The following is a 27,847-nucleotide window of genomic DNA, read 5'->3' as shown; positions in this document are numbered from 1 at the left end:
AAAGCAGAGAGGTTGCTCATCTCAAAGACAGGTCAAACACAGAGCCTTCTTCTATTTTCCCAGAAGCCTTTAGTATAATGTAACTTTTCAGCATTTAAGAAAACCAAAAAAATGTGAAAGGGTAAGGTAGGTCTCTTTGTAACAGCTCAACTGAGTAGCTTAGAAACAAGTTCAAATCTCATTCCCCAGGACACAATTTTCCCTCCCACTTGTTTGGGTTTTTTTCCTGCCAGAGGAGAAAAAAATTACAAGCCAAACCTAATGTAGAAACTCTGACCACAGCACCAGTTCAGAAAATATTACAACTCTGTATTGCATCATGACTGGAACACTGAAGATAGTTGAGCAGCTGCAGACAAATCACCAGTTGAATGTTCCTCTCTAAGCACATTTTAATTTGGTATGAAAAGTATGGTACCATAAATCTTTTAGCCCCATTGAGTAACAGCATGTCCAAGAGAGCACATAACCAAAATTAACATAAAAATAAAACAGCAGGAGGTGGTTCTTCTAAGGCCTATCCAGCCAGGCTTTTGTTGTGAACACTGCCTTTTTTACACTTAGTGCTGATGCAAGAGAAAACAGCTCAGCTAAACTGAAACTACATGAAACACTTAACACCAATTAAGTTAAAAAACCCCCCAAAACCAAAAAACTCAAATCAGATGGTGTGTAATACAAAGCCAAACAAGAGGAGAGACAAAACAAGTAGAATATTTAACAAGATAAAAATACATGTATCTAAAACCGTGGAAGTACAGCTCAATATAAGCAAAATAAGAGCACTTGTTTATTAGGAAACAAGTTGAGTTAGCTTTAGAAACGGAATATTTCATGCGAATCAAGCTTATTGTACATTATATGTTCACAAAATGCTTTGCATTTGTCAACAAATCAGCAGTCTGTTAAAAAAATCCCAAAACAGAACATAATTAATTTAAAATTATTTTAAAAATCTGCATCATGCAGAGCTTTCCAAGTGTGTAATATCCTATTTTAATACCGTATCTCTACAGAGGAATGAAATACTAGTTTTTAAGCATGATTAATACTGAAAATAATTACTATGTAGGCACTACTGACAAAGAAAAAAGCCATGCCTCAGGCATTAACGCAGAAGACAAAACACTACCAATCTGGAATGACATAGTAATATGTGAATGCCACCTTATTTGAGATTGTCAAAACTTCCTGGGAGGTGAACAGCTGCTCAGAGGTAGGATGTAAATCTCCCTAGTTATCACTATCCTTTCTTTCAGGTACCTGAACGCGCAAAGTTACCAACACTCAAAATTATGGTAATTCCCAGCATGAACACAGGGAAAATGCTTACGTTTGCAAAGATAAATATCAATGGAATTACTACACCAAAGTCAGAGAAAAAGGTCTGTCTGCATAAGGTCTACCTCTTCATATTTAAGCAAACCTGATTTACAAAAACAAAAAGTGAGCACAGAGAGAAGCACACTAGCATTCCCTGAATTTCAAAACATTACCTGGAATATTGTCTTTATGAAGACAGTACCATCTCTGCCTTTGCATTTAGACTACATGTAACAAACTTCGGGTGTACCTGTACTGTAAATGCTACCAATGATCTCCATTTAGCCAGCAGAGAAGGAAAACAGGACTTTTCAGTAATGCTGTGGTTTCAGCAACCAATTATGACAACCCTGTTACACTGAATTCTCCCACCTCATGTTATTACAGGAGAATAATGGAGGGGGCAACAACACAAAACACCAACAGCAAACAAGGAAAAAAGCCCTCCTGAAAACTCTCTATACAACTGCTCCACTTCACATTTGCTTTCACCTATCTTGCTCTAAGGCATTGCAACAGACACTTTACCTGTAAAATATCAATTATATAATAAAGGCTAACATGAAGCATGAATACAATGCAACTCTTTCAAGACAAATACGCAGCTACAGTTTGTGCAGGCACACAAAGCCTTTACCTTGTCTGAAGTATTAAATTGAGTATTTACAGGTATAACTCCCTATTAAAAAAAAAAGCACAAAACTTTTCAGTCATTGAAGTAACTTTAATATATGTGAAGAAAAAGCATATCTACTACTACTGGTAACTCTTGGCATTAATTAATTACTTTGGAATTATTGCAGTCCACTTGTTTCAGCCTCTTCTTCTATTACGAGCCAAACTAATCTAAGACGTGACAAAACTGGATTTAAAAACATATCATGGCTTAGGGCACAAAGTTTTAAAATAATTTTGATTTGACTGCATCTTTAAAACCCACGAAATTTGTTTTTTAGGTATTATCAGATGCAAGTCATACAAACACATACAAAGATGACAACTACTTAACAGTATATAAACATGAACACAGCTCCAACTCCAGGAATGCCATTTGCATTAAGTTTCTCAAAAGTTAGAAACATATTTCAGAGGTTTTAAAGCTAAAGTGAATTGCATAGTGATACAAACAGAAGAAGTCTATGCCAGAAATATTAGGGAACAAGATTTCATTAAATGTTCTAATTTCCTCAAGCAATTATCCCAATCTAGATCATCCTGAGCTGGATAGACTATTTATAAGAGCATGTTGTGACAGAACAAGGGGAAGAATGGGTTCAAACTTAGAGACTAGGTTTAGATCAGATAATTAGGGAAAAATTCTTTACTGAGGCACTGGAACAAGTTGGCCGTAGGAGTTGTGGATGCCCTATCTCTGGAAGTGTTCAAGGCCAGGCTGGATGGGGCTCTGAGCAACCTGGTCTAGTGGAATATATCCCTGCCCATGGGATGGTGGTTGGAACCAGATGATCTTTAAGGTTCCTTCCAACCCAAAGCATTCACTAAGTTAGGGAATTGGTACACTTGAAGTAGAAAATTTGCATCTAAACAAGAGCCATCTTTTTTTACTTTTATATCAAATTCAGATTTTTTTACATCACAGCTTGTTTTTGCAAGCCTAAATAGAACTGTAGTTCACAGGAACTAATCCAAAATTTTGGTTTTGTTATTGCTGTGGTTTTTTTTTTAAACTTCAATTATTTGTTTGTGGTGGTTTTTTTTAATTAAAACCCATTGCCTCAGCAAAGCCCTGCTCAGCACACTTCTACTGACATAGCTAAAACTGAAAATGACAAACTCTCTAGAAATACCTTACCCCCAGCAGCTCTAGTCTTTTAAGGTAACAATAGTGATGCCATTTACTACTTCAAATAATAAACCCAGAAATAATTATATGCTTTTGACTGATATTACACATTAAGGCCAGCCTGAACTATTTCCAGCCTCTCTCTCAAGTGTACGAATGGTACTGTATTTCTGTACAAAACCCAGGTAACAGTCATATTTGCAATTAAATCAATTTCCTAATAAATTCCATGGATTTACATTTTAAGACTTATTCAACTATCAAGTTCCATTTACAGCTTCTCAGGGTTGGACTCATGCAGCTAAAGAAGACACTGTGCCCAGCAATCCACAGCTCTCAAGTCGTGGGAAAGAGGCAACGGTTCTCTGTGGCACTGTACTCCGTACTTTGAAGAAGTTACTATTAAAGTCATCTTATTGATCCAGTTTCAGTTTACACTAAGATTATTTATTGTTTCCTTAACAGTAGGCCCACAAATGAACGACAAATGGCAGCCTGGAGAAGATCACAGACACCCTCCTGATAAGCACAGATAAAGAGCTCTTAAGCCTTTCTTCTAAGTCAAATTATTCCCTATGCAGTACCACAAGCACACCATCAGGGTGTGCTTTCCACTTTTTAACAGCATTTCAGAACAAAATAACCATTTATCTGAAATCTGTTTATTGTGTTTCACGGTACTAACTATTCTAATAACTAACTTCAGTAAACACTGAAGTTGTAGTTTGCCTTGCACAGATTGTTTAGACATAAGATACAATGATGTTACAGCGGAAGGACAGTAACAGGTGTCAAAGATGTGAAAATAAAGTTTTACTGTACAGGCGAATAGCAACAAAAAGTAATCAACATGTCAGTACAAAATTGTAGGAAATTTGTGAAAAAAAATTGGTAAAATGGTGAAGGAGAGGTTCTGAACACAATAGCAGCACTCCTTCACACTTTGGACTGTGTGCAAATGCAGCAATAATACAATTCCTGTATTTACGAAACAGAGGTAAGGAAACAGCAGATAAAGCTCAGTTCCTACTGTGACAGTCACAAGCTTGCCACCATCTGGTTAAGAACAAGGCTTCTGTTACTCAAGGAAAAGAATCAGGTGTAGAGTTCATGCACTAATGCTACTCTTCAGCTTATGCTACTGTTGACAGCTTGTCAATTAGATCATCAACAGTATTCACAAGGAGCTTTGTATCCTCCTTGTCACTCATCCGATGCTGGCCGATTTTGCGGAGGATAACATCCACGTCCTTGCTCAAAACACGGTCAGCAACTTGCATAGAGATCTCCCAAGGGACATCCCCATCCTTCATGCCATGAATAAGGCGTATGGGACATGTCACAGGAATAGGACTATTCAGCACGCAGTGATTTTCTGCTTCTCTGATAAAGTCATAGGTCAAGGAGTAATAGCCTTCTTCATTTTGCTTTGTTTGATACTTCCATTCACCCTTTTCTTCTATTTCTTTTTGTGCCTATATAAAAAGAGAGCAAAGAATGGACAAAACATATGTTAGGAGTACTTAAGAGTACCTCATCTTATTTCTGTTCTAAAAGCAGTAAGACTCCCCCAAGCATAAAATTTCACCTTGTTGATTTTTATTATCATGGGTGTATTCCTGTTCTCCTCACAGCATCTGAGAGGACAAATCCTCTACCATGTCACAAAATCTCCTCTCCTGCAAATTAATCTAGTTAAAATTCAACAATGAAATTAAGTTTCTTAGCCAGACTCTATCAGAAAAGAAAAATATGTATAGCCACCATGAACAGTAAATCTCTTTGGCTTCAATCAGTTCACTGATCCTCAAACAAGGGGAAATCCTAGGAAAAAGACATTGTCCAGTGATCAGTCTTTTCAGTCTTTGCCATAGTAGGTGTCTCTAAATACTACATTTCCACATTCTTAAGTATTTTCAGATTCTGAATCCTAAATAGTAATACTGACACTACAAAGTACCTTAGAAAAAACCCAAATAAATTGGGAAAATATTTTCATTATTCTAAGGCACACATTATTTATTGCCATGTAACACCTCATTTACTTTCCTGAAGACCAGATATTATTACCATCTCAAAAGGGCAGTTCCCACTACCTAAATCTTAGTCTTTACAAACACATTAATCTGAAGAATTTCCTTTCTATGCACACAATCTGTGTCATCTTATCCAGTCTTATCTTATCTGTTCATCTTATCCAGTGAAACCTCAACTACTTTAGTGGCTACTTCTCCATCCTTCCAAGCACAAGGATCCAATTCCAGTGCAAATATAAGATATTCAAAACTGAAATCTAATGAACTGCAAACAGTAGGGATCTGACTTCACATCCTCTAAACCACAGTAATATAAGTACACTCTGGCTAGTGCTCACGCTAGTCTCATACTGTAAGCTTACATTAATCAAACACAGAAAACTTACCCTAAAATTTGCAGGAAAAGTACAGTTTAAATAACATCATTTCTTAAATTCTGGGTAAGATTTTTAGACTGCACAAAAGTCAACCATCAACATTTACCTCAATAGGAAGCCTCTTAAAAGTTGTTACCACGTGATCTGCTGCTACAGCAACTCCAACCAGAGCAGCTACTTTATCTGGACGTGCTATTGCAGCATGAAGCATCAGCCATCCACCCATGCTGGAGCCCACCAGAATCTGGAAAACAAAAGTACAAAAAGAGAAGAAAATACAGTGTTTTACAGGAAATGGCTAATAGATTTTTTCTTCTTGCACAAAATATCCATTTTCACTTGGTTTAACTATATAAACCTTGGGCATAATCCTGCTGTCCTTACCCAGGCAGAACTGCTGTCACCTCCAATGGAAATTTTGCCTGAGTAAGCACCACAAGATCTGGTATTTATTATTCTGTTTGGCATGGCTGGTTATTGCTGTCTGAGACTGAAACACTGTAAACAAAATGAGAGTTGAAACAATTCAGTATCATATGCATACTTTTATGTTTCCTTCTCAAGATAAATGCACATGGTAAAGACTCAGTGCAGTGAAAGAAGTAAACAAAAGCAATTCATAATACGAAATTGTTTTAAACACAATATTAGGTATTTCTAGGTTGTAGGAGATTCCAAGTTTCTCACAGCAATTTCTAAAGTAACTGAAGAAATCAAATGCTGCTTCTCCTGCCTGTTTTTTAAAGCTATTTGATCATATGGAGTATCTTGTAATCTTCTTGCAAATCCTTTAATTAATGCATCAGCATGGGACAGTGACACACTTTTTCATTAACAGGGCCGCACTGCACAGAAACAATTCCTTGTCCCCTGTCAGGTGGCACCCCCACCATGAGGCTTTCTCAGACTCTCTGGGACAACAGACCCATTTTGAGCAGGAGATTCTAATAAACAGCCTCCAGGAGGTCCTGCCAATGCATGCTTCCATGATTTTGTGACCTACCTGCCTTCAAAAGAGCCCCTATGAATGTGACCACTCAAATGATTCAGCTTGGAAGTGAGCAGGTGTCAGCTGTTCAGCAAAAGCTACTGCTGACCAGAGCTATTATGGCATATTTTTGATGAAGGTTCTACCCTGAGGGAAAAACAGCATTCTATATTTAAAAATAAAATATAACCTGTGGTCCATCTGTAAGTTCATCCAGTATAGACAGAACATCTTTTCTCCACTTCCCAATTGTACACTCTTCAAATTTACCATCTGAACTTCCACATCCTGTATAGTCAAATCTGAAAAAATAACCATCAACAGGGAAGTCATAGTACTGTCTACAGCAACACAGACACTAAATAAATACTACTGCATAATCAAATCAGCAGGGAACAAGATACCACAGTGAGTATTTTCTTACTTGGTCCTGTTTATCACTAGGACCAGAAATCACACAAAGCCAGTTTAAATACAACAAAGACAACTAAGTTATGCAATGCAGCATTCTCTATCATTTGATAGAAAGTCATAATTTACAATAGGCAAAAAAAATTCCCTTACAGACAAAAAAAAACCCCTCAGACACTTGAATTTTAAAGGTACTTTTAAAATGTACAAACTCTTTCAAACACTGAACTCAAACACGAAGACTTATGACACATTCAGACAGACAGCATTCAACCTCATCTATCAAAGGACAGCGTCATCAAGCAGGGGCATGTTCTTCTAAATCCACAGAAGACACAGGGTAACTTCATCGGACTTGGCACAAAAGGACAGTGCTTATACTGGTAACTTAAAAAAACAGAATTCCAGGTCCTTAATTTTAAATTTTTAGGCCTACAGCCTGATTGTAACAGGTAGCACTGGTTATACTACAGAAAATTAGAGAATTTTCTGAGTTACTTTCAGAATACATTCTCCTGATTTACCTCAGTCTCTCTACTGACAAAATCCTACATTTAGAAATAGAGGAAAGAATTCTTGTCTTGTATATGAACTCCCTTAACACAGGGAGCATCCCAATCCAAATGCCAAAGTTTATGTATTTATGTTAAAAGCCTTCCCACAACTCATGAGACTAGTTTAATTTTCTCAAGAACAATACTCCTCTATGTACCTGATGAAGGCATGACCTAACGATTTGCAGAAATCTTCAAGGGCAGTTGCTTTCTGACCATTCATATTTGAATTGAAGCCTGGAAGGAAAATAACCCCTGGATTTCTTCCTTTTAGTTTCTGATAAGCAATATTTGGTCGATCCGGTCGAGTGAGAAAGCTGACTGATGACTTCAGCCTGCAAACTAGTAAGAGGAACTATTTAGTACAATCATCATGATAACCTTGGCAGAAACACAAGTTTTTATAAACCCAGGGTTTGGCAAATATGGACACATTATGTGAAAATAAGGTATTTTGGCTCAAGAGAGATGAAAAAAGCATCTCCTACGTTCTTTAATGACTGACAAGTATTGATGAACCTGAAAGACAAAGTTTATTGTGATTCATTCTCAAATCATTAAATGCCAACCACGTAGAGAGTTCACTCAGCAATTAGCAAAGTGGTTGACTGAAAACAAACTCTCAGGCTTCCTTGACTTCATCAGTCCTCATGTTTCATCTTGAACACATTTACTCGTTTCACAAAAAAATCTTCCCATTTAATATCTGCTTAGTTTAAACTTTTATTTTCAAAAAGCATAATTTTGAGACTAGTGTACTCTGTGCAATGGAAGTTTACAAGTACAGGAGGTGACAAATTTTTCATTAGAATTAGAACTGAAGGATAAAATTTCACCTTTATCAAAGCCCTGGATCCACACAATATATGGGGTATAGGGACAAGTTCATAATCAAGAACTGGGAAAGAATCTTGTGCCTAACTTTTTCATCATGACGAGCATAAACCAACATTAGCATTGTTTAAACCAAATGAAATAAATAACATCAAACAAGGAAATTAACAGAGGAAATGCTAACTAATTAATAATTCTGCTGAATCTCAACAGCTGCTACAGGATTTTATCTAACTTTAGCAGTCAATTGTACCTCTACTGCAGGTGAGGACAAGTAATTCCTAGAGAGCTATTAAGGAGACTTACTCCACTCTATTATCCAACACAGCAAGGTAATTTGTTAAACTGAAAACTTGGTCAAGTATTCTAAGACTTTGACATTCTTAATTCTTAGATTTGACATTCTTAACTCTTAGATAGAGCCTCACGGGCTCTTCAACAGGAGGGCACAGAAACGATGCAACCCAAAATGAAGTGTCAGGGTGGATGAATAGTACAAAACCCAAGCCCTGACAGTATTGCACCACTTAACTGTCTTGCAGCCTTGAGTTCTATCACTATCAGAGAGATTACATTCAAGGGGTTTTGGGGGGTTAGCTTGTTGTTAAACTTGGATGTGCATGAGTAAGTGTGGATACATAACAGATACAGGGTGCAGCTAGCATTCAGAACAGTCCAACAGAAATGGCATCATTTGAACTATAGATTAAAACCATTAAATTGCTCCTCAAACAATGAGGTAGTTCTTTATCCTACTGAGGCATGATTTCTTTATAAAGGTGAATGACTTCCACAGTAAAGGTATTCAGATGCGTCCACACTGTGGCTTTTGATTTGTGTGTGTCTGTCACTGAGCCAGTCACTTCTTCAGGGCCAGTAGAGTGCAAGTGCCAATAAGAGATGAACCAAGAAGTGCTAAATTTAATAGAGAAATAACTGGGAATATTTTTCTCCCCCTTAAGTCCTGATAGCCATCTCCGAAGCCACTTGTCTTCCATGCTGCAGCACCCTGGAGTTGTCCTCAAATTACTTTGACATTGGGCAGGGTTCCAACTGCAGCTGCAAGACACAAACACTGTCTAAGCTATTCACAAACTATTCTTCTATTTAACAAGTTAATGGAAGCACCAGCAGCAATTCCAACCTGAATAAATACAAACCCCTAAAGCAACCACCACAGCCAACCCAAAAGCAAAGCTCAATGCCATCACCCTCTCAGATTTCTCTTCAGACAAACAAAACCATCAGCAACTACCCAGTAATTTCTCCTCCTCATTTTAGGAAAGACCTTATTAAGAGCAGGGAAGCATTTCTGAAGGGTGCAAGACAGGTATTAGTGTTTAAAAAAGCAAGTTACAGACAGAAGGTGATAGCTGTAGGAAGACCACAAGACCCTTGCCTGATGCTATCTATGGAATTCTCTTAATATTGGAGTCACTGTGAACTTTTATGAACATCAGAAACTGTGACTGAGACCAGTGTTACACTACACATTAAAGCCAAAGAAGTTCCCTGAACTCTGAAAATATTCCTGCACAAAGATCTCCCCACTCCCAGCAGCAGCAGATTAATGCTGCTGAGACAGGTAAATGGACTCAACTCCGTCCACACTCGATTTCATGCAACCATCCACACTGCAGCAGGAACTGCTGCTTGGCCTGGTCCCAGAGGACCTAAAGACACACTCAAATAAACAGATACTCTGAAAATATTACTGTTATAAAGACACAGAAAGGGAGAAGAACACAGAAACAAAATCCCACTGTATTCAAGCTTTTATGCAGCTACAAAATGTGCACCCGTAGTAGCAATAAAGTTTTACTCATTGAGCAACCTTAGATGAGATTCAGCTGTCCAATTAAAGATAATTAATAAATTCAACAGCTCAGACAAGGACACATCAAGAAGGGACACTGCGTGTTTCGGCAGAGGCCGAGCTCACTCAGAAGTGGACGCCAGCAAAGCTTTTCAGGTGCCTGACGGAGCTTTACAGGCAGGCACGTTTCACAACCGATCAAGCGCTGGCGCACGATTCCCAGCTCCTCAAAACCCACCGGGGCAAGAGCTCAGAGCCATCCAAACACACGTAGGAAAGCAGCTGCCCTGCCCTGTGCACAGTCACCAAGCTCCCCCGCGAGCCAGGCGGAGAGAAGCCTGTCAGGAACCCCGTGCGAAGGGGATCGAGTTTAAGATGCTCATTCCCACCAAAGAGCCGCGCCCCGGCCTTTCCGATGGCGACGGCCCTGAAGGGGAGGAAAGGGTGCCACCCGCAGCTGCCCAAGAGCCGCACGGTGGCCGTCACAGTCGGCACCGACACACATCCTCTCCCCTCCGACTGGCAGCCCTTCTGCTCCGAGCTCCCCGCGGCCATTCCCTTACCCAGGAATCGCCGGGCCGCCCTCAGCGGTGACAGCGATCCCCGCAGGGCCGAGGCACGGCCCGCGCACACCAGCACTCCCGCCATGGCCGCCGCCCGCGCACGCGCCGCCCGCCTCCCGCGGGAGTGAAGGGACGGCAGGGGCGGGGCGGGACCTGGTCTGCGGTCAGGGTCGAACCTCCCTGGGAAACTGCAAAGTTTTATCAATAAAAAGAGCCAAAACCTTGATCGTGCATTTCACAGCGTGCATGTTTCCCCCGAGCTAGCTGTGCCTTGTAGCCAAGAACGCCAAAGGTGTGCATTGGGAAGAGCACTGCCAGCAGGTCGAGGGAGGTGATCCAGTCCCTGTGCTCAGCCCGGGTGAGGCAGCTCTGCAGTCCTGTGTCCAGGTCTTGGCTCCTTAGTACAGGAGGGAAACGGAGATCCTGGAGCAGGTTGGGTGGCAGGCTGTGAGGGCGATTGAAGCACCTCTCTTAGGAGGAGAGGCCAAGGGAATGGCTTGGGCCTGTTCAGCCTCGAGAAGAGATGGCTGAGAAGGGACCTCATTAACGGGTTCCCACCTCCTCGTCTTCTCTCAGCCTTAGATATATGAGCACAGGATCCAAAACGACATCTTTATGCATATACATCTTTCATATACAGGCCATGGCAGCCACAAAGAAAATAATCATAGAATCTCCAAATCATTTATTTAGATTGGAAACGATCTCAAATATCATTGAGTCCAACCTTTGACAAATACCACCACATCAACTAGACCACAGCATCACCTGTGGTCACACCCAGTCATTTCTTGAATGCCTCCAGGGATGTCCTTCCACCACCTCCCTGGGTAGCCCATTCCAATTCTTGACAACCCCTCCTGATGTCCAACCTCCCCTGGAACATGAAAATTAATGCTAGGAAAGGCCATTGCCTGCCAAGGGAAGGGTGTTTTCTCATTCAAGCACCAGGCCAGCACCTGTAGGTCATGGGACACAGCTGAGGAAGTTTTTAAGACTCAGACTCCATGGTTTGCAATTGCCCAAGAACCTTCAGGATAAACAGGTATTTGACTCCCAGGCGGATAAGCTTGAAGGGCTTTTATGATCAGTGCGGACTGAACATAAAGCAGGTGCCTACCACCATGCTCTACTTACGTTGTCTTGATATACACCCCTACAGAACCCACCCCACATCATGATGATGATGGCAAACTTAGTGAAAACAAGTCAATCATAAAACCACACTTCTTTTCGTTACCACGTGACGAGAGTTAATACTCCCATTCAGGTCATGTCTAAGTAAAATATTGGAAAAACTGAAATCCTTAAACTCAAGCAGTTTCTGGTTTGCAGTTGAACAAAAAAAATTGTCAATATCCAAAGCTGGTAATAAATTTTTCAAACAGGTTCATAAAAAAATGAAAAAGGTATTATATTGTGAGGCATTGTGAGTCAGAGAGGAGCTGAGGGTGGAGCTTCCTGAGTTGCTGCTGAGTGGCTGATTATAAGAGGTGTCTGGGGAGCGCGGCGACCCGGAGCGCGGCGAACAGGAGCGGGCAAACAGGGGTGTTGTGAGTCTCTGGGAAATATAACAGGAGCGGGCAAACAGGGGTGTTGTGAGTCTCTGGGAAATATAACAGGAGCGGGCAAACAGGGGTGTTGTGAGTCTCTGGGAAATATACGAGGCAGTTTGCGCGGCAGTTCACGCAGGCAGGGCAAGCAGGCAGGGTTGCCAGTTGTCTCGCTAGTAAGGAGTCCTTTGTATTGTTTGAGGTCTTTCTTCTGCCCGGTTGTGTTTGAGGTGTTTGTCAGTGATGGTCTCTACAAGGTCAAAAGCTGTGGCTGGTACAAGTGACCAAGTCGGGCCCTCCAAAAAGGATGTGTCTGTACAGACCCATCCATGCCCAGAATGTTTGAGCTTATCGGTGGCTTCAGGGAGTGTTGTGGAGGAGACCTGCCTGCGGTGTGAACAAGTGAATGACCTCCTTTCACTGGTGGCTGAGCTTAGGGAGGAAGTTGAAAGGTTAAGGAGTATCAGGGAAAGTGAAAGGGAAATAGACTGGTGGAGCTCAGCCCTTCCATCTTTAAGGGAGGCCTCTGACCAAGAGACTGAGGACTTATATGCCTCCCACCCTCGGGCAACAGAAGAGCACCTGGTAGATGAAGAGGAGTGGAAACAGGTCCCCATTCAGGGAGGTAATAACAAAAAGTCCTCCCCCTCCCCATCATCCAGCCAAGTGCCACTTCAGAATAGGTATGAGACCCTGGATAGAGAGACCCAACCAGATGATTTAGGAGAAAATTGTCTGACCAGTGAACCCCCCAGTTATGATTCATCTGTAAGACAGATCACTACCTCTAGCATCAAGAAGAAAAGAAGGGTAATCGTAGTAGGTGATTCCCTCCTGAAGGGAACTGAGGGTCCCATATGTCGACCAGACCCATCCCACAGGGAAGTCTGTTGCCTCCCTGGGGCCCGGGTACAAAATATCACTGAGAGACTTCCTGGGCTGATTCAGCCCTCTGATTATTACCCACTGCTGATACTCCAGACTGGCAGTGATGAGATTGAGAAAAGGAGTGTCAAGGCAATTAGAAAGGACTTCAGGGTACTGGGTCAGGTAGTTGATAGGGCAGGAGCTCAGGTAGTGTTCTGCTCAGTCCCTTTGGTGGCAGAGGAAAATGATGAAAGAAACAGAAGAATACGCATCATCAACAAGTGGCTCAAGGGTTGGTGTCATCAGCAAAATTTTGGATTCTTTGATCATGGGGAAACTTTTACAGCATCTTCTCTGCTGGAACCAGATGGGGTATACCTCTCTGTTAAGGGCAAAAGGGTTTTAGGATATGAACTGGCAGACCTCATTGAGAGAGCTTTAAACTAGGTTTGAAGGGGGAAGGGGAACCAGCTGAGCTATCTGGAAACAGGCCCAAGAATTACAAGGCTAAGTTAGGGGAGAAGTCAGTAGCCCAGATGAGGTGCATGTATACCAATGCACGCAGCTTGGGCAACAAACAAGAAGAGCTGGAGGCCGTGGTGCAACTGCAGAGCTATGATGCAGTTGCCATCACAGAAACATGGTGGGATGACTCACATAACTGGAGTACTGCACTGGATGGATACAAGCTCTTCAGGAGAGACAGGAAAGGAAGAAGAGGTGGAGGGGTGGCCCTTTATATTAAGCAGACTTTTGATGCCACCGAAATTGAAACTAAGGAAGATGGAGTTGAACGTCTATGGGTAAGAATAAAAGGGAAGGCCAACAAGGCTGACACCATACTGGGAGTCTGTTATCGTCCACCCGACCAGGAAGAAGAGGTAGATGACTTATTCTATAAGCAGCTAGGTAATGTTTCAAGATCATCAGCCCTTGTTCTTGTGGGTGACTTCAACCTGCCAGACATCTGCTGGGAACTTAATACAGCAGTAAAGAGGCAGTCCAGGAAATTCTTAGAATGTATGGAGGACAACTTTTTGTCACAGCTGGTGGGTGAACCCACCAGGGGAGGGACTATGTTAGATCTGCTATTTGCAAATAGAGATGGGCTGGTGGGAGATGTGGTGGTTGGAGGTCACTTGGGACAAAGTGATCACGAAATGATAGAGTTCTCAATATTTGGTGAAATCAGGAAGAGTACCAGTAAAACTCTTGCATTGGACTTCCGGAGGGCAGACTTTGGCCTGTTTAGGAGACTTATTCAGAGCGTCCCTTGGGAAGCAGTCCTAAAAAACAAAGGAGTTCAGGAAGGGTGGGCATACCTCAAAACAGAGATCTTGAGGGCACAGGAACAGACCATCCCTGTGTGCCGAAAGATCAGCCAACGGGGTAAACGTCCAGCCTGGTTGGGCAAGGAGGTTTTGGAGGAACTTAGGAATAAAAAGAGGATGTATCAGCATTGGAAGAAGGGACAGGTCTCTAAGGAAGTATTCAAGAAGGCTGCTAGAGCATGCAGAAAAAAAATTAGGAAGGCCAAAGCTCAGTTTGAACTTAGAATGGCAACTTCTGTAAAGGATAATAAAAAATGTTTTTACAAATACATTAATGGTAGAAGGAAAGGTATGACCAGCCCTTGTTCTTTATTGGACAAAGGAGGGAACTTAGTATCTGAAGATGAGGAAAAGGCAGAAGTGCTTAATGCCTATTTTGCCTCAGTTTTTAGTGGGAAGATGACTTGCCCTCAAGACACCTGCCCACCTGGGCTGGTTGATGGTGACAGGGAGCAGAATGGTCCCCCCTTTATCCAAGAGGGGGCAGTCATAGAACTACTGAAATGCTTGGATACTCATAAATCTATGGGACCAGACGGAATCCACCCCAGGGTGATGAGAGAGCTGGCAAATGAGCTTGCAAAGCCACTCTCCATCATTTACCATCAGTCCTGGCTCACTGGCGAGGTTCCGGATGACTGGAAGCTGGCCAATGTGATACCCATTCACAAAAAGGGTGCAAAGGAAGATCCTGGTAATTATAGACCAGTCAGTCTGACCTCAGTACCTGGTAAAATAATGGAACAGTTTATATTAAGCGCCATCACGCAAAATTTACAGGATGGCCAGGGTATCAGACCCAGCCAGCATGGGTTTAGGAGGGGTAGGTCATGTTTGACCAACCTGGTCACCTTTTATGACCTGGTAACCCGCCTAGTCGATGCAGGTAAGGCTGTAGATGTTGTTTACTTGGATTTCAGCAAGGCCTTTGACACTGTCTCCCACAGCATACTCCTAGACAAGCTGGCAGCCCGTGGCTTGGACAGGAGCGCTCTGTGCTGGGTCAGGAACTGGCTGCATGGCCGGGCCCAGAGAGTGTTGGTGAATGGTGCTGCATCCAGCTGGCAGCCAGTCACCAGTGGTGTTCCTCAGGGTTCTGTGCTGGGGCCAGTTCTGTTTAATGTTTTTATTCATGACATGGATGAGGGTTTAGAGTCCTTTATTAGCAAATTTGCAGATGACACTAAGCTGGGAGCGTGTGTGGATCTGTTAGAGGGACGGAGGGCTTTGCAGAGGGACTTGGAACGGTTGGAGGGATGGGCAGAATCCAATGGGATGAAGTTCAATAAGTCCAAGTGCCGAGTCCTGCACTTTGGCCACAATAACCCCCTGCAACGATATAAGCTGGGGACAGCGTGGCTGGACAGTGCTCAGGAGGAAAGGGACCTGGGGGTGCTGGTTGACAGTCGGCTGAACATGAGCCAGCAGTGTGCCCAGGTGGCCAAGAAGGCCAATGGCATCCTGGCCAGTGTCATGAACGGTGTGGCCAGCAGGAGCAGGGAGGTCATTCTTCCCCTGTACTCAGCACTGGTGAGGCCACACCTTGAGTATTGCGTCCAATTCTGGGCCCCTCACTTTAGGAGGGACGTTGAGATGCTTGAGCGTGTCCAAAGGAGAGCAATGAGGCTGGTGAGGGGCTTGGAACACAAGCCATATGAAGAGCGACTGAGGGAGCTGGGGTTGTTTAGCCTGGAGAAAAGGAGACTCAGGGGTGACCTTATCACCCTCTTCAACTTCCTGAAGGGTAGCTGTGGTGAGCTGGGGGTCGGTCTCTTTCTCCGGGCAACAACCGACAGAACAAGAGGACACAGTCTCAAGCTGCGCCAAGGGAGATGCAAGCTAGAAATAAGGAGGAAGTATTTTACAGAAAGAGTAGTCAAATACTGGAATCATCTACCCAGGGAGGTCGTGGAGTCACCATCCCTCGAAGAGTTTAAAAAAAGACTGGATGTGGCACTTGGTGCCATGATCTAGTTGAGGTATTAGAACATGGGTTGGACTCGATGATCTTAAAGGTCTCTTCCAACCTAGAATTTCTGTGTGTGATTCTGTGTGATATTATGTACATGCAGAAAACAGACTACACTCCTAATTTCACTGACCTCCGAAAGATTATTTTCCATAGCTCTTTTATGGAAAATACATGGAATAGTCCAATTAAGTGTTACTGAGAAATACAGTGTTTGCATGACTGTATACAACTATTTAAAAGACAAGCATAAATGTCTCAGGATAATGCAGCAAGAAAATCTTTGAAACAAGTATATTTTTAAAAATGTTTATTGAAATGCCTTCATTGCATCATGCAGGATACAAAAATCAGTATTAGAAAACCTTTATAACTATACTTGGGAATAAAATCAAAAAAAATGAGGAAAAAATTACTGTATAAACAAAAGCAATTTATTTGATAGTGTTTTAAATTATAGATTACAAGCTGTGATCTGCACAGATGATAACAATTATCTTGCAACAACAGTCTCTTCTATGATTCAAGTAGAAACTGATGTTTGTCATGCTAGAACAACCACATCACCTGTACATACCACAAACCTGTTCATTACAGCTACAGGGTTTAAAAAGTATAACAAAAATATTCTGCCAGCATATTTCTATTGTGGTTTCAGTTTATTTATTCAATTAAAAGCCATTAACTTTTTCATCAAAGAAAAAAAGGTGAATGTGCTTTCTTCTAGTACACAAACCACAGAGTGTGTAAGTTTCAATTATAATCAAAGAGAACCTCTTTAAAGTCATAATATGACACTTTCTTGAAGTTAATTTCAATTAAATACTTTATCTTTTTGCAATATTACTAAAGGACTTAGAGGTGATTTTAAAATGGGAGACTGCTGCCCCCTCAGTATTTTTGCTGTTTTAGGAATCTCCATCCCTACTACTTCAAACTTTCAGAGTTTCTTATTCATACACTGTTTAGTGTAAACTCTTGGAACTCACCTCTCCCCTTTTATTCTATTTGACAGCATTATTCTGTGCAGATGTACATTAAACAACAAAACAATTCTCTGGGACTGAAAGCTTGGCTCCAAAGAATTCAGACAGGTAGAGATTTTGGTGCTGGCTTCAAGGCAGGCAATATTTGAGAGATTTCAATAGAGCATTCACTTGGCACAGAGTAACATTAGAACGATACTGGGACCTTATATATAAAAGTGCTGTAGAGTCCAGAATCAGCTTATTCTGTTCAACAGGGAGGATTTAAAAAATCCTTCTTTATGAGGAAGTTAATACATGTGTTTCCATTTCTCATCCTTGTGGAAAAAAATGCATCTTTATAAAGCTATCCTTCTCGGAATTTTTTGTTTTTCTCTTGTTGAGCTCCATAGATGCGAACTTTAAACATAGAGTTGTTGCCACAAAGTGTTTGAACACAAAGAATATAATAATTTAATTACATTAAAAGTTATTAAGAGTTTTGGCACTATCCCTTCACAGAAAGTTAGGTACAAGTAACAATATGAAAATGTAAGGGAATCATGGAACTCTTTGGCTCTGTTGTAACATTTAACTACTAAGGCAAGAACTGTGTGTACCTTAGGGCTTCTTTTTTGTTTGTATTTCTATAAAATACTTGACTAAAGGTTTTAAAAAGTCACCTAATCATCTATAAATGTCAAATGTTGCATATTAAAATATATGCTTATTACACCTTTTTGTTTCACTACTAGAATTTTTGCATACCAGTGAGAACACACACACTTGTAAACTGTTCCGTATAAATTTATGAAGACATTCTCTGTATAAGAGAGTTTGTAGAAACTTATCATTCAACTAAGATGCTGTAATTAAAATTGCCTGATTATCCATTTTGGAGCACTATGATTCTCTCAATAGCTTTAGCTCGTTCATTCCTATAAAGATCAACTACAACAGGTCACAACCCCCCCCTTTTCCATGCATTTGTAACCCCCTCTCAATCTGAGGTTTTTGGGTGCACATCATAAGGAGGACATTTCAGGGTATTCACTGGCTTTTCAGCTGTCACTTGCTATGGCTAACTTCATTAGTTATGTTATTGCAGAATGCCCTATTGCTCTCTTTTATTATAACATGAAGTGGGTGTAGCCTTCTGCGCCTGTAACAATGACATCCATCCATATCCTCATGGCTTCTGGAGAAGGAGCAACCATGTAGTAGATGCGGTCATGGGTCTTAACACTGAAGGTCAGCAGCGGGTTGGGACTCTCGAATAAAATGCAAAGAAGATATCAGAAGAGTGAAATCAAAGCCATTTATTGGTATCAGAAGTGGATTTGCTTACAGGGATATTTATGAATAGGGTTAAGAAGAAAGATAAAGTGCTGTACCACTGCATCTTATATGGCAGCAGAGATGCATTTAAAGTGTTTGTAGCCATCATAAACACCTTTTACAGCATTTTTCCAGTAGACTATTACACAGTACTACAGGGCTTCAAGCTGTTGTTTCATGCCCAAATTAGTAACTCCCCCACTCTGTCCAGTGGCTTCCACAAATTGTTCACAGCTCATTTAAATTACAAATGAGAGGCAGGGTGTGCCATGAACTGCTGGCACAGTTAACTCCCTCCCTGGGATTGAGGCATGCAGCCAGCCCTTGACTTGTCCAAGCCACTGATTTCGGTGGTCTTGCCACTGGACTAAGGAACTCCTTGCAGCAAAACTACTTTGCAGGTAGACACTTATCTCTGCTTCCATCAGTATAAAAAAGCCACCAAAACAGTGCTAATCACTGATTAGCTTCCTCTTCCTTTTCCTCCACTCCAGGGTTTCTTTTTAAGTATTTGTTCGGGTTTTTTCCCCCTCCAATATTGTTAGTTCTCCCTTTAATTTTACAGCTGCTACATACTTTGGGTACTCTGTGTGATACATGGTTAAAACAGCAATAACAAAGTTTACCTTATATGCATTCTTTAGATGATCATAATAGACTTCTTCAATAGCTTGAAAATATATTACACCTTTTAATTTAGTTTCGTGTTTGTCTAAAACAGAAAAGAGAGAAATTACCTCAGAACTGAAATGACCACTAAGAAGCAAAAGCTTAATTTGCATTTCCATATGTATTCAGCTGATAAGTAACTGACTTAACAGTTCTACTTCTGAAATCCCATAGATACCTTCAAATTTTCTTACTAGTTTGTTGGTTTTATTGAGAGATGCATTTTTGACTTTAATATGTCTTCTTCTTCACCTAGTTTCCAAGGATAAAAGCTTTTGTAATTTCCTCATCTATTTGCAAGTCACTCCCTTCACTGAGTTGGCTAAATGTTATGGAGGGTATTAGCCCACAGAAGGACAGATATCTCTCAGATATATCCACTCTTCCAATTCCATGAAAACCAGCCAGAGTTCACACAGTTCACAGGCTACGACCTCCAGTTTGCCTTGAAGAGAAAACTGCAACGATAATCGAATTTCAATACAATCTGACAGCAAAATCTTTATATTAGAACATAGTTTGTGCATGTACTTTAAAAAAATGCTTCTTCACATGTGAACTTAAGAGTCACCACTAAAATTTTTCACAAGGAAAAGGAGCAGGGCAGGGCAGCATCTTCCTGCCATTTTCACTCCATCTTCCTGCAGTGGAGAGAGAAATAGTTAAGAAGCATCCCAATTGCATGTGGACACTGAAAGGCAAACTTCCTTTCACTCCCAGCACTTTTGTATTAGGGGAATATAATGTTTTCTGCCCCCAAGTCATAGTATCATCTCAACACTGAACAGTCATGCAGAACATCTTTATCAGTCCCATGAGGGATTCTGCTGTCATTCAAACACTTGGGGAACTCAGCTAACATCCTATGTGTAGCAATTCTTAAAGTTTCATAGGATGGCAAAATAAAATCCCAGAGAGCAAATGATGCAGCTCTGGGAATCTTCCTGCCAGCCCACAGAGAAGCAGTGCTGAAGCATTGAGATACAGGATTATGAGATCACAGCACACATTATACTGAGATAAACACAGCACTATACAAAGTTTGCTGTCTGTGCACTACTAGTAAGCAGGGGATCCACTCTCTTTTCAAGCCCCACCTGGGGCCTTGGTTACTAGACTATTTCAGGTACCCACAAGCTCCCATTGAAAGTGTCTTGGTAGAGTTCCCTGAATGCTTCAGTTCAGAAAGTGCAGATGCTTCAGTCACCACACTAAGCTGTCAGACTTCAGGCTAAGTTCTTGGTTCAGTGCATTGGCAGAACTAAAGCATTATCTCAGGACATTCACTCAGAGTTCAATTACTCTGAATTTGCAGCACCAATATTTATTTTGGAAATCTACTATGTATTTAAAGATCTAAAGATTTAAACGATCCTCACTCATACAAGCAGCAGCATTTTAGTGCAGCTGAGACTCCTCATAAAACTATGCTTGTTGGCTGGAGTCCTTGAGACATTAGCAAAAGTTTTCTTTGATAATTGAGATTACATTATGGCAACTATAATGACCTCAAATGAGAAACCATTAAATGTTAACATAACTACTAAAAAAAGACAAAAAATTATCAGTACCAAATAGTAACACTACTGTGTGTTACAAGCCTTCCTAACCAATAAACCAGATGTTTAGAACAAAATAAAGAATGTTTGTCACATTCCTCACTGTATTACTGCAAACTAGTAAGAAATATTCAGTGGGTATGTAATGAATGAATGTAATGAATTCAATTTTATGTTCCTTAGAAGTTGCTGGAAAGGAGTTATGTCAATAAAGTAAATGAAACTGTTTGGGTGGTTTTTGTACTCGGTGTTTTCTTCTGCATCTTAGCAATAGCCGTATTGCATATGCCTATTTCTGGCATCTCTGAACAATAAATATTCAGAGCACAATGTTATTTTTGTGTCTTCCTCAGAGCTGAAACTTCAAAGTCAAACCACTGTGTATATTTGCACAGCATTTGGAGAAATAAGTATGTTCTTAAATTCCCCATTTCTGGATTTACCCTAAGATAACAAAGTAATGTAATGCTTATAATGGCTTGAGATATTGTGTTACACAACTTCATGAACAGAAAGACTTTTGGACTATTGCGCATTCTTAATCTGAAATTCCTTACACTTTCAAAATAAGGCAAACTCAAAAAGTCTACCTTGTATGTTTAATTTCCTGAAAACCTTTTCTTCACATTAAGCACAGGACTGTGGAAACATTCACTTCAATTTTCACACTAAGTATAAATTATATTCGTATGAAGGGTACAAGAAATCATTCAGTCATTGAGGGAAGTATATAATATTTAAAAATAAAATATGTGGAACCATTATTCTGTGTACTTGTAACCTGACCATCTTCCATTTTTTCTCTTGCCCATCTGCATCTCCTCCTTTATTTTGTTTTCTATGCTCAATTCTGCCTTACCTGGCATGAGGATTGAATGCTATAGGGAAGGGTTCACATGACCTCTAAGGAATGGATGAAATGGAAATCGAAGTTGTATCTGGATTCACTATGTGTTCATAACTCAGCTGAGTTTGATAAAAAAATAGAAGAACAGATGTACCTGAGTAGCAATCCTGCAACTTACCTGCATAATAAGTAAAAGTTCTCTTGTTTCTGTCAAAAACAAACCACCGTTTTTTCCATGTTTTAATTTTCCCTCCCATTTTAATCAGAAAGCCTCGGCAGGTTTTCTCAGTGAGAGAAATGTGGTAACAGGTCTCTATGTTGTGCCCAGCTGTTTCAATGTGACTTCGTAGGTCGAAGTCTTCCTTTCTAATGGGCAAATAGCGAGTCAAGGGACGGGCCTATAGGAAAGAAAAGAAAATCATATTATTTTTAAGAGAAGCCTTATCATCTCCTACTCTTTCTGCTGGGAAGACATAACTGAAAACTGCTTATTAAAGTTTAAGAATAAATGTAAGAAAAATAAAGAGCTTTTACTGCAGCTCTAATTTTCTTGAAAAGAAAAATCCTTTAAACTTCTAACTTTACAGTGTTGGACAACTTTGTAAAAGCCAGATATAGTATAGAAGTTTCTTGAAATCAACAGCTGATAAGCCGGTAAAACAGAGGCCAAAGCACAGAAAAACTGTCATAGAATTAAGACATTAATTAAATGTAAGGGTGTGTTGCTGCCTTAGATGAAGTCCAAGAACTTCATATGTAGGATGTTAAGCAAACTCTTTATTTCTCTAAGTACTCACTGCACAGATGTCACTCTTTAATTTTAAGTTACTGCTACAGGCATTTTTATGCAGCGTATAATATATAAATAATAAGAACATGCTATTGCAAGAAACATTAATAATAGGAATGAACTGTAATTGCCAGTTAGTTTCACAGATATTGCGATGAACAAAACAGAATTATTTTCTGCTGCACAAATTAACTGTGATAACTAGTTCACATTCCTCTGCAAAAGACAGCAAAGCAATGCAGAAGACAGTGCCTCCTTCTTGATTGCAGTTCAAGACCCTGCACCAAGCCTGGATAGTGTCAGCTGGGAGAACAAACAGGAGGAGATAATGATTTAGAACCTCTGCCAACTGAGGGAAGATTCCAGTTTTCTGTGCCTGGAGGGTCTATGCATAATCACCACCCCGTCATTTTAAACACAGAAGACAGGTCTCCCAGAGGAGCCTCCAACTGCAGCTGAGGCAGAGGCTACTTTGGAACAGAAGCTAATTTTAGATGCTTTCAAGGATCTGTGAAAGGACCATCTCCCTCTCTCTCTCTCCCCCTGGACTCCAGAGAAATCAGTGACCTGAAGAAACTAATCTGCCCCTGCTCCATTCCTCAAGTTAGCCTGTTAAATCCCACTGTGAGACTCAAATCAAAGGGACTTTCCCTCATTGCATTCTTAAGAGCCTCTTGGTGCAACAGGAGCTGTGTTCCTCACAAGAACTCTTAGCACCCTTCTAAAATTATGCAGTTCTGTATGATACGAGCTGGCACCGGCTCTGGCAAGTGCAAAGATAGAGTTCCTTCCTTTCGTTTACATTTCTAAGTGCCAGAAGGTGCTGGGGAAAAAATTGGTCTCACTGTACAAAAGAAAGAAAAAAAGTCCGTCATTTTTGACAGATAAGTTTTTGCCTTCCTGCCAATTCAGTCTTCTTCTGTCTGCCAATTAGCAGTAACTGACGGGACATTCTATTACAACACATGCATGCTCTAGTTTGGGATAAAGATATCAGCATTGCATTGTTGTTTATGCCATATGTGAGTTGTCAACAAATTTCTTAGAAAAAAAGGAGGGAAGCAAGTAAAATTTAGCATTCCTGATTACATTTTATATGAAAATAAATGAATGAATATATTTAACTAGAAACAGCTGGTGAAATATCAGCAAAGGCAGCACAGATAAAACCAGAAAGATATTCCAATATGATATGGAATCTTCTGCACTCAAATATCTATTAAGATGGAGACATCTATTAGACGTCTATTAAGGTGGAGACATTGTCTTGCTCTGGTATACAAGCAATGACTGCCTAGTCATTTGCTGTACCTCATAGATATTATTAGTTTTGGAGGAATAAACAAATAGGTAAGACACTAAGCCTAAAGAAAACTCAAAGTACCTCTAAGCACAAAGAAGAAGCAAAAGTATGTTGGAGGTAACAATTTTTAAATTAAGCAATGTTTCTCATGTTGTACAGTGCCATTAACTTCAGAAAAAATATTTACTCTGTACTGTAGATGTGGAGCTGAAAAAAACTTCCTTATTTGTCTTTTCTGTCAAATGTTTGGAAGTAATAATTCACATTTCAAGGCATTTTATGTATTAAAAGAAAAAGCAGAGCAAAACAACCCCCCCCCCCAACTCCACACCAATGGTTTATAAAATTAACACATTCACAAATTTCTGTTATTCTGGCCAAAAAATTCTGCTCTGCCTATATTCAGTAACAAACTTTATAGGATTAATATTCATACTTTTTATATAAAATGCTAAATAGATGCCTATGCTGTTATCTAACTTTAAATGAATACTTGGCTCCAAGAGCCCAAACATACTTTTAGCAAAACAATTGCACCTCAGAAATACTAAATCTATCTGTTCAGCTGAAAGCAGTTCTGTTTACCATTGGCAGAAATACACTACGTCCTTTTCTGTATATGAAGGGGAAGTCTTGCACTTCAAAACCATTTCACATCCCCATATCTGACCTGTGCTCTTTGTTTCTCTCGTATTTTGACTTCTTTTTCAATTAATTTTTGCCTCTGGCTCGTTTCTTCCTCCAATCTTTTCTCCAGTTGCTCCCTGCGGCGTTTTTCTTCTTCCAGAGCTCGTTTCTTAGCTTCCATCTCCCGTTCCTAAATACCACAGCACACAGAGAACTTCAATTATATGCAAAACTATAGTGGGCAATGTCATTTCTAAGCTAGGGCTAAATACCTTTTTGTCCCTTAACTAGGCAGAAATATATATCCAGCACACTGGAATGAAATTTGGAGTAAGAATTGCAAATAGAAATTAAGGTTCTTCTTAAGTAAGTCCCCCAGCAGGTGTCAAACCAATGCTGAACAAGTTTCTGGGGATTTTGCCATCAGCTTGTCCTTTGAGATATTGCATATGGGCTCAAGGCTGTAGTGTGAGGTGAAGCCATGGAGGGAGAGGTGTTTTTTAAGTATTTATTAGGTATAAGCTGGGTGGGTTTCTATGTTGCATTAGGAGAATATTATCCAAACTTACATGCCTCCTCTTAGTCACTCAAAATTACACTTACCCTGGTCTCAAGCAGCCGAGTCTTTTCAGCATGTGCTTGTTTGAGAAGTCTCTCCATCTCCTCTATTCTTGCAACATTTGAAGTGCTAGCACTGCAAAAGACCCCATTATTTCTTATTTAAAATAATAGGTGGTATTTAAAGAAATATTTTGCAGTCCACCATAATTTAAGAATGGAGTTCACAGTGTTCAGATCCAATTCAGTGCAGTAGCCACTAACAAAAAAAGAGGTATCTTTGGTGAGTTGATAAGTGACTACAGCAGTTCTGTTTCTTCTGTACTTTGAGCACCCACAAATTTTATGCATTTCTACAAAAAAGCTTCTCCTGCCTTAAACATGGTAAAATATAACTTATACATTTTAAATTGGTCAGAACAAAGCATCATAAATTGTTTTCCTTTAAAGTCTGATAAGGCTTGAAAATATGCTCAAACACCATCTAAAACAGTATGAATTAATTTTACTTAAGGGAAATTTTGTCAAGGAAAATTAACTGGCTATCTTCCAGAATCTATCAACAAAATCAGCTCACACTCTTTTCTTCTTTCACCAAAGTTTGCCTTGTGAGAAACAGAAAGATCTGTTGTAAACGATCCTTTTATGGTTTTTGTATTGATTTGGGCTAGTTTTTTCATTGTGTTGCTTTCTTTTGTTTTCCTTCTGGCATTGCCTGCAAGAGTCAGAGGGGAGCAGAAGAGCAAGCAGTACCAGTGAAATTCAACAGCTGTTGGGGGTTTCCCAGTCCTGGGTTGGAGACTGGACTTACAGGATAGTAAGATCAGACACACACCATCCTCCTTCCAAATGGTCAGAGCAGGAAGTCAGAGAGAAAGGTTTCATATCACTGGCACATTAGCTCAATGCACAGATTTAGTTCCCAGCCTGTCTCCAGGTATCAGAGACTTGTTGATTATCCATTTAAAACAGAAATCCTCAAAACCCAAGTCCTAATGTTTTTACTTTAAGAAAACCAAAACCAACATCAACCAATGCAAAAAAGCCCAAGCAAACCAGCCAGCAGAATGACTGCCAGTGGTATTTTCTAAAACTCTTAACACTGCAGTTATTATGACATTAAAGGGGAAATCAGGGGCTTCCCTGCCACAGCAAACAGATGCTAAGTAAAACACTACATGCTAGCCAAAAAAGCTGTCCTTGTGTTCACAAGGTATTCATAGTGCTGTGACAAAGCTGTACTTGATCATCAGCCTCTAGTTATGCTTGTGAAACTGCTGGGGCTGGACTGCGAGCAGGAATGAAAGCACTACCAATGTCAGATATAAAAAATGGACTGTCAGGAGAGAATGTTTGCACACAATTTTGAGACTCATCTGGATTTTTAACACAGATCATGGAAATTCCTTTAATCTGAGAAATGGTGTCTGAGCTGACAGCCTCTGAAGATGAGTAAAGCAAGCCTTTCAGTGTCATCTCTTCATTTTTACTGACCCAGAAAAGAGAGAGGAAAGGGCAATAAGACTTTTGGAAGAAGCCTGAGTGTTTCAGCTTAAGCACCTAGTTGGTTAACATGCTAGACTTGTGGAACAGTGTATGTCATCAATGGAACATGTCCCTGAAGAGTTTCTTATCAGAGGAAATTCCTTCCCTGCAGTGATCAGGTGAGGAAGCACTGATTGCTCTTCAGTAAACTTCAGCATTATCACTAAAGTTTTGCATAGTTTTATTTTCATCTTTCAATAAACAGGTGAGATGTAGTTAAACCCGATTATGAGGAGCTAGACAAATATGATGCCTGTCTAATGATCTTACATTTTCTCAACCAATCAGCAGCATTCACACTATCACAGTGTACATGTACAAACTCTCTTTTTTCATATGACCCTATGACAATTGCAGGATCAGGAGGAAAGAAGATTTACCTGGAAATGTTATCTGGTGAGCATGCTGATATGCTTGTCTCCATACTGTCAGAGCTGTCTAAACTTAACGTGTCAAAGGTGTGGTCCTTGTAACTACGATCTGGGTAATGGAAACTGTTCAAATACACATTGGATTCTGATGCTGTTCTGCTGTAAAATTCCGGAGACTTCTGCCTTTGGTTTTCACAGATGTGCTGATGGTTATACCCTATAAAGTACAGAGGAAACACTGATTTCTCACAAAAATTATGTCACAGAAGCATAACTTGTTAGCAGCACAAGCATTTTTAACATCACCTCAGAATTAACTGCACTGTGACTAAGGTACTACAAGATTACAGTTAATTTTACAAGTTAATCACACTGAAGTAAAAGCTTTAAATACCTGTTTTATCTATGATGGATTCAAATATATGCACATTAGTACAAGTGACTTTTCAATATATGTTCTTCTATAGGTATTATGAAACTCTAATTTGAAAAAATGATATTTACATTTTAAAATAACAATTAGGCCTAATCTGGAAAGTAATGTAGTTAAATCCAGGAATTTAGAAGAAATGACACTGACTAAATTAGAAAAAAAAGAAAAAAGTCCTGATATTCAATATTCTTAAGTACTTGTCTGGTTGACTTTATTAATATTAATTTTTTTTGGGGGGGGAAACTTTGCTTTCTGGTAACTGCAATTGGACTTTTAGTTCAGCTGAAATAATACAGGCTGCTTCTTATAGAATCATAGTTACTAGTATAGAGGTACTTTACTGGAATTTTGAAATTGCAGTTCATCCTATGGAATTGAAGCAGATCCTTATAGCTCAATGATTCTGAAGAAAAATA

At 40.1% G+C, this 27,847-nt stretch overlaps 2 protein-coding genes across 2 annotated transcripts in view; both read right to left on the bottom strand.

Moving 5' to 3' along the window:
• Nucleotides 1–768: 768 nt before the first annotated feature.
• On the bottom strand, nt 769–10,813 carry ABHD10 (abhydrolase domain containing 10, depalmitoylase). Its single transcript, XM_066572039.1, has 5 exons — nt 10,707–10,813; nt 7,652–7,835; nt 6,719–6,830; nt 5,647–5,784; nt 769–4,602 (listed from the first exon to the last, which is right to left on the bottom strand). Exons 1-5 carry the CDS (start codon nt 10,789–10,791, stop codon nt 4,261–4,263), a joined length of 861 nt encoding a protein of 286 aa, XP_066428136.1. The 5' UTR covers nt 10,792–10,813; the 3' UTR covers nt 769–4,260.
• A 5,908-nt stretch (nt 10,814–16,721) lies between these two features.
• The window catches only part of PHLDB2 (pleckstrin homology like domain family B member 2), a 54,191-nt gene continuing 43,065 nt past the window's right edge, over nt 16,722–27,847 (bottom strand). Inside the window, exons 14-19 of the mRNA XM_066572038.1 lie at nt 27,008–27,215; nt 25,128–25,218; nt 24,568–24,714; nt 21,983–22,202; nt 19,356–19,441; nt 16,722–18,662 (exon numbers count right to left, since the gene is read on the bottom strand). Of these exons, the coding sequence (XP_066428135.1) occupies nt 18,522–18,662; nt 19,356–19,441; nt 21,983–22,202; nt 24,568–24,714; nt 25,128–25,218; nt 27,008–27,215 (893 nt within the window). The 3' untranslated portion in view covers nt 16,722–18,521. The remainder of the gene's footprint in view (nt 18,663–19,355; nt 19,442–21,982; nt 22,203–24,567; nt 24,715–25,127; nt 25,219–27,007; nt 27,216–27,847) is intronic.

This window comes from Molothrus aeneus, chromosome 2, assembly GCF_037042795.1.
Source record: "Molothrus aeneus isolate 106 chromosome 2, BPBGC_Maene_1.0, whole genome shotgun sequence".
NCBI lineage: Eukaryota > Metazoa > Chordata > Aves > Passeriformes > Icteridae > Molothrus > Molothrus aeneus.
This window is presented reverse-complemented; position numbering and strand designations above follow the sequence as displayed.